General features: G+C 32.7%; 1 protein-coding gene across 1 annotated transcript in view; it reads right to left on the bottom strand.

Annotated features, from left to right (window-relative positions):
• Positions 1-3,922: 3,922 nt before the first annotated feature.
• LOC130441988 (ionotropic receptor 25a) overlaps positions 3,923-7,942 on the bottom strand; it is a 48,155-nt gene continuing 44,135 nt past the window's right edge. Inside the window, exon 12 of the mRNA XM_056775932.1 lies at positions 3,923-4,201. Coding sequence (XP_056631910.1) covers positions 4,051-4,201 — 151 coding nt within the window. The 3' untranslated portion in view covers positions 3,923-4,050. The remainder of the gene's footprint in view (positions 4,202-7,942) is intronic.

Here is a 7,942-nt window from a genome sequence, read left to right as displayed (position 1 = left end):
CCCCGCGAATCAAGAGTTGAATTTGAAACATACGACAGTGACCGCCTTCTCTTTTGCGGTCGCTGTGATTGATATTACTTTTATAATTTACTTACAGAAGACTTGGCTGACTGCTTTTGTTACAGAGCTTGACAACAAAATTTATACGGTTTTCGTCACTAGAATTTGTACGCATTTGCTGCATTTTTGTTGTTGACTGCTCTAGTGCAGCTTTTATCAAAACATGACTTGTTATCGGCAAAGCCCTTGAAGGAGTAAGGAATATAGGCTTCCATAACTGCCAAGATTACTTTTGAAATCTCGTTTGCACATACTGAATGGTCATTGGAATTGAAGCAAACATCATTCCAAGGAAACATGAAAAGGAAATCCTTCAGATGCTTCCTTTTGGCCGATTTTAAAGCCAAACTTTACGTAATCAAGGTGGATTCTGAGTTTGAATTTCCAGTTCGCACGTTACTTTGTGATCTGATCTTCCGAGTGGGCATGTACGATCACATTGAATAGATCAGAGTCTGTCTGATGCTAGAAAGAGGTCTAAAAGGCTGGCAAAGTTACCATCTTGATCAGGGACTCTAGTTGGTTCATTGATAAATTGGGTTAGTCCGTGATAGTTGTCAAAATATCCAGTTTCCCGCCCTTCGTCGTCAGCTCTGATAAAAAAATTCAACCAATTGATGTAATGAACATTAAAATCACCAGCGATAACAATATCTACATTTGATTGTAGGTCATCGATTTTATTGGCAAGGTTTGAGAATAACTGCCTCTAGTGGGTATCACTAGGAAGACTGTATAGGAAGCAAAAGAATTTTGTTGTTCTTCGAGTTGTTGTTTTAAACCACATTACCGATGGCTAGATAGATTGCAGGCCCTAAGAGATTTATAGGAAACAATGCTTAACGAAGCAAAACACGTCGCCGATACCAGAATTCTCACTCAAAAGAAAATCTAGTGTTGAAAATACATTGGAGCAACTTTAGCAACAAGCTTCAGGGGACTTAAAACTTTTGTTGTCTTTCCTGTTTTCTATTTCATCATGGCTGATAAGAAAACCAGATTTGTAAGCTGTGAAGAAATTTATAATCTGTTTGCTCCATGGATCTATACAAGGAGGAACTGAAGCTTAAAACTACTAATCTAGTTGCATATTACCCTATAGACTTTGCTGATCCAGACATTCTATTTGAAGAACTTCTTCATAAGAAGAATGTATATGGTTTCCCACTCAGAAAAGGACCCGTTGAAACTTCTTAACTAAATATATGAGAAAAACCCCCAGCCCATTTTCTTGAATCTATGCACAGCTGTAAGACTTTTCTGTATTATCCCAGTTACAGCTTCTGACGTCATCAATGATTTTAGAGAAATGAAACATGGGTAAGCTATGATTAAATAGACTATCGAACATTAAAGTAAGCATTTTGTAATTAGAGTATCAAGCGCTTCAAAGACATTTATTGTTTAGCTCCTAATTTTGTCATAATCTTACTATTTTGTCTTGTAATTTAATCTTGGTCAGTAAGGGAAATCTATCTCAAAAAGGAAATTTTCTATCAGTATAATAAAAATAAATGATTTACTTTATGTTTGTAATAATTTTGTCAATAAAGTTTTGTTTTTAAATTGAGCTGATAGCTGTTAATTATTATCAGTTTAAATAGAATTTGTGAAGGGTTAAAAAATTACCACTTAATTTTTGAAATATAGCATACCGTCAGCATGCGAACATACGAGTTCTATTACAACGAACAATAACTTATTAGAAGTGTCAGTGTTAATTTTGACGTCAAAAAAGTAAACCACAGTTACGCAATAAATTAAAAAGATGTCCACTGAAATGCTCGAAATTCAAAAATTGGAGTATCGAGGCAACATCAAGTACCTGTATTTAAAGGACTGCAAGCTTCAAAAGAGGTAAATTTTCCATTAAAAATGATGATCGATCGGGAAGTCCAGTTTCTGTGTCAGTCCCCGATAATATTGATGCCGTTCATGACATTTTATCAGACCGTCGAATTGGGCTAAAACAGATATCTGAAACACTGAACGGGTTCATCATCTAGTTCCTTTCAATTTGGACATGAGAAAAATTGTTGAAAAATGGAACCCCAAATGATTGAATGTTGACCAAAAGCGTGTAGAATGGTAGAAGCATCGCGTTCGATCTGTGTTCGATTTGAAAACGATGTAGACTTCTTAAACCGAATTGTTACTATGGATGAGACTTAATGGAATGGCGACACTCTGGTTCTCCAAGGCCTAAGACGTTTTGTGTCTAAAAATCTGCTGGAAAAGTTCTTGCTTCAATTTTTTGGTATTGCCATGGAGTAATCATGATTGATTTTTTGGATAAGGATAGAATAATAACTTGAGATTACTTGATATTACTGAATACGAGAAAAAATTAAAGAGATGAGACGCAGAGCAAGAAGAAACATTTTTTTGAAAGGTCTAGAGACGTAGCTGTAATAAATGTATCCAATTAAGAGGAGAATATGTTGGTTAATAAAATGTTTTGACATTGAAATTTTGTTTGGTTCTATAGTAGTCTAAGAATTTTTTAATATATCCTCGTAAAGGAAGAGGGAGGCCGAGCCTGATCCTGGTTACAGGGTCCGCAATCAAATGTGACTTTTGTTGATGTAAGAAAGTTACTCACTATTAACCAAGGTAGAAAAATACGGAGCCTAATCTATTGGATATAGATTCTGTATATAGTCTATAGTCTATTTGATAGAATTTATTTGATATTCCCAAAATAAATGTCGTAATGTGATCCCTCGAATGAATATATACTTTTTGGTTCTTCAAGTGTACGACATCACAAACTAATGCATCTCCTCAAAAGTATTGATCAGCAATTCATACGTTGGAAAATTATATTGGAACTAAAAAGCACAAGTAAAACTAGATAATAGTACGTCCAATACCATAAAAAATCAAAAGGGCAGTAAGAAAGGTTGAATGCTGTCTCCTCCTCCTATTTAATTTAAATTAGGACACGATCTTTCAGGAGGCTTTGGATGATCTGGAGATGGAAGTTACTTTTAATGGACTTTGGATTAACAGTAGCATATATGCTGATGGCACGGTCTTAATTGCTGAAAACTTGTCGGACTTACAACAATTGATCAATAAAGTAAGAGAACGAAGCCAATGCGTTCAAATAAAAACACACACAAAAAAAACAAAGGTTATGATCAAAACTAGATCAAAACTTTGAATAATTTTTTTGCCTGGCAATATTTTCTTCAGTGTCAAGCATAGTTTTCTCATCAGATATCTGAACCACATAGTTGGTGCCTATATTTTTCGCAACACACAATTTTTATATTCAATTCAGGCCTTTTAATATAACACCTCTGTTTTTTTGGCAAGGTCTACATCATCCTTCTGTACTCAAATTATAGAGGAAAAGCAACCACTATAATCGCTCATTCTAGGAATTTCGACTATTAGCAAAAGCCCTCTTGCACACTTATTCATTTTTTGCACCTTATTCTACCTCCTTAGACGTTTCCAAACCATCTATAGACTTCTTCTACCTCCGATAAACTCTCTGGTAACTTCTTCTTCACATAGGCAACACCCCTATCGGCCATCCACCTCTCCATCATAGAGCATACGTGTTTTTACTGATATCTTCTACACGTAAAAACATACACGCATATTTACTTTTTACATAACCTTCGAAGACGCTACCCGTATTTTACATTTGACAGAAGATTTGATTTTTAAGAAAATTTTAAAATACATACTTCAATCGATTTCTATGAAAAATTCAAAAACTAATATTTTTAAAATACCAGTAATAAAGGTTCAGTAGAAAAGTGTATTAATGTTTTGGACAATATTAAAAAACTGAGAAGCGAAGCTCGACCTCTACAATAATTATGAACTCACTTTCTACGTTGGTGCATAAATATGATTTTCTAATGATTGTTAATTGTATTACAATTGTATTTTGTAAAATATTATTATAAAATACATCAAATTTAGATGTGCGTCGAGTAATCTAAATTATGTGCCGGTATAACGAATCTAAATCTAAAATTTGCTTCTTTGAAACAACGTATTTTTGCCCTTAACATCAGGCTTATCCGGAATCTTCGATTTTGGAAAAGAGACGTTTCCAGGGAAGTTTGACATCTTGTTTGACAAGGGTGCACCCTGCACATCCACAATCTTACTACCTTTCCTGGAAAAAAAATAAAAACATACATATACATTAAGAAGTTTTGATGTGAAAATTTTGAGAAAATAGGAATAGAAACAGTTAGATTAAGATTGAAGATGAATTGATTGAAATAGCAGACATAAAGTATCTGGGAATGGATAGAAAAATCAATCTTCATGGAATGCACCGTGGGAAGAATAAATTTCGAAAATAATAAGATGTGTTTTAATAACTGTTATAGAAGGGTAATTACAGACATGTTAAATGTAATATATGAATATTAATATGAGAAAGCAGAAAGAAAAGCTAAAAAAATATCCTGGCAAATTTGAAATTGCTGTGAAACAGTATAAGAATAAAATAATCAGAAATATAGAGGTGAAGGAATCATATTGAAAAGGATATAAATTTACAGATGTATGTAGGAATAAAAAAGAGCAATAATAGCAGATCCACATCCACTTTAAACAGGCTGAAGATTAAATTTTCAATTGACCCTCGACATTGAAAAAAGTTTTCAAAAAGTCTTCGAGGCAATGAATGAACCATGAAAACTCTTTATCTATGGTTTTGATGGTTTCATTTCATTTTGATATTGTAAGAAGAGCTGATATTTATAATAAAGAAATGATATATCAGTGTAAACATCAAGATAATTCTTTGATAAATTAAATAAGAAGAGAGTCAGAAGGGGCTCTTATAATTAACACACAGAAAACAAAGGTATGTAACAGAAGGTTACTTTTAGAACAGACAGCCTGAATAAGGGTAACAATTAACATTAAAAATTATGGAACAAATAAGATAGAAGTCTTTTTATGGAAATCAAAAGTACTCGAGCTATTGATGCCCAAATCAATACAATATAGTTGTAAATACTGGATTCACTCACAAAAATTGTAGATAAAGAGGAAGGAGAACAAAAAGCATAGAAAAGAGGTCATGGAAAATGACAACTAATCCAGAACTAAGGAGAGCTTATGTAAATTTAGATATATGAAGATTTAAAGCATATGACAGTTGAAATATATGATCAGAATGGTAGTAGAGAGACATGCCAGTAAATTTTATTTCAAAAGAAAAAACAAAAGGGGAAAGACCAGATCGAAGAAGTGGTTAGAAGCAGGAACAACAGATTCGAATAATGGAATAGACAAATAGAGTAGATGACAGCTAAAGTTTGAGGTTATAGTTAAAGAAGATAATAGAAATTGCAAACTTTATACTATATTTTAAGGATTGTAGTATGTATGTTGTGATTTGGGTATCATGTTCAGTGCGACTTGAAGGATGTCTGTGTCACCTCTACTTGTTGAGATACTGAGGATACTCAGTGGGATCGCTTTATCTGCCATATATTCTTGTATTCCATTTCAGAAGCTTCCATGTATAATTTTTCAACTACCTTAGAAAGTCTGCAAGTAAGCTATTTCATTTCCTTCTAAACCCCGGGAGACAATACTCAATAGATACTTGTAAAAAAATCCAAGATATATAGAAACAAAGTGAAAGTGAGTGAGGTGGGTAATATACAGTGTGTCTGTTGGAACCATATGGAAAACTTTTTTATTAATGGTTTTATGAAAAAAAGTTATTCCTGATAAAACGTTCTGCATGGTCCAAAAGTTAAAATACATCAGATATCAATTTTTTAAAGCAGTATACGAGGTTTGCCAAATAATTTGAATTTTGTGCAAGAGTGAAGTATCTTTTTTCAGAAAAATGTTATAAAATAAAGTTGTTTTGAATTGAAAAATATATTCAAATATGCAATCACAGCCATTTATTATGAAAATCAGGTTTTGTGATTATTTACTAATCATTCCGTATTAATTATTCTGGCGGAATAAAATTGTCAGAGTGAGTTGTAGTTTATAACATCACAATAAAAATGGCAAATTTACTAAATCGTGAAGAAAAAATAGAACTTGTGTCAATTGTTGGAGACAATTACAAAACACATAGAGAGGCCGCAAATATTTTTAATAATAGGCATCCGCATAGAAACATTAGGCATTCAGGAAAAATTTTAAATAAATTTGAGGCTAGTTGAAGTATAGAAAATAAATTTAAGAATAAACGTCGAAAACGGGTTGCGAAAGAAGACACTGAATTTGAAGTGATGCTGTCTGTCGTAGAAGACCCAAAAACATCTTTAAAACAAGGGTCTCTGCAATCCAAACTACTTCAGTAAGTAAAGATACAATGGCAAATATTTTGAAAGGTAATAAATACCATACATACAAACTGCAATTTTTATAAACGTTACTACCAAGGAATTACGATATTCGTTTTGATTTCTGCGCTCTGATCAAAGGAAAGTTAGATGAAGACCCGTTATTCACAAGAACTATAATATTTTCCAATGAGGCAACATATTCTTCAAACGGACCCGTCTCATCACAAAATTGTCGCTGGTGGTCTAACAGTAAGCTAAACTTTGTAATAAAAACTCGGAACCAATATTCTTTTAAAACGAAGGTATGTTGTGGTGTGTACAGAAATAAATTAGTTGGACCTTTTCTTAAATGCCGCACAGTAATTACAATTATTAGAAAATCGAGTAAGTGACTTTTTGCACGACCTTCCGTTACAAGAACGTATGACAATTTGGTTCCAACAAGACGGTGCTTCCATCCTCAGCACATTAAACGTTAAAGTACTCCTTGAAAACATGTTTAATGGGAATGGGATTTGACTCTCCTTGACTTTTTGTATGGGGTTACTTAAAACAGCAGGTTTATCAGCGAGGGCCATTTGATGATGTAGACCATTTGGAGAGGATTATTTCTGAAGAATGCCAAAAAATTACTCCAAATATGACACGGAAACTAATACAAGAGTTTGACAAAAGATCAATTAATTGTTTACAAAAAGAAGGTGGATATGTCGAAGCTGTAGGACATTGAATTAAAATTTAATTATATTTGCTTTTGTTTAATGAATATTTTGTATATGGATTTCATTTTCTACAATAAATAATTATTATGCATTCATTAAGTATGTAAATTGCACGGTTGTTCAAAAACAGTAATCAAATTTTTAACAGGTAAGAGGGATAAATTGTATCCAGCGAGAATAATTAATACGGAATGATTAGAAAATAACCACAATAACATTTTACTGAATTGTAAAAAATAAAGATACTTTACTCAAATTTTTTGAAAAACCTCGTATACTTCTTCAAAGAATTGATATCTGTTGGTTACATTTCAACTTTTGGACCTTGCAGAGCTTTTTATAAAGAGTAACTTTTTTTCATAAAACTACTAATAAAAAAGTTCCATATGCCTTTTACTTATTTGTCTTGAGAACTGTAGGCATTAACATCCCCGACACTTTTCATAGTTGGTCCATTATCAATTGCAGAATACAGTTATGCGAGGTACAATCAATATTTCATAAATACGCACGTTACTCATACCAAATTAAGAAATAAAAATAATTTTTATCTGTATAAAATTCGGTAAACATCTAACAAACCGTCATTCTACGCATACTTGATGAATGTGTATCAAAACTCATGTTCCCCACTGTTTACCAATGAAAACATTGAATCCTAAACATAAATGTATTTCTATTGGCCGAAGCTGTCGGAATTTCTTCGAAATATTCCTGCCAGACAGTCTGCAATAAACAGTGGAGTTGTTTGGTGAGGTTCATGAATTTCTTTAAATAAATAGAAGTATGGCGTTCTTTAGACTATGGTCAAATGAAGATTTATAATTTAATATTCAGTTGTAACAAGTTCCAAATAAGACT

Source organism: Diorhabda sublineata, chromosome 3 (genome assembly GCF_026230105.1).
Source record: "Diorhabda sublineata isolate icDioSubl1.1 chromosome 3, icDioSubl1.1, whole genome shotgun sequence".
NCBI lineage: Eukaryota > Metazoa > Arthropoda > Insecta > Coleoptera > Chrysomelidae > Diorhabda > Diorhabda sublineata.
Note: the sequence above shows the minus strand (reverse complement) of the source record. Positions and strands in the feature narration are given on the sequence as shown.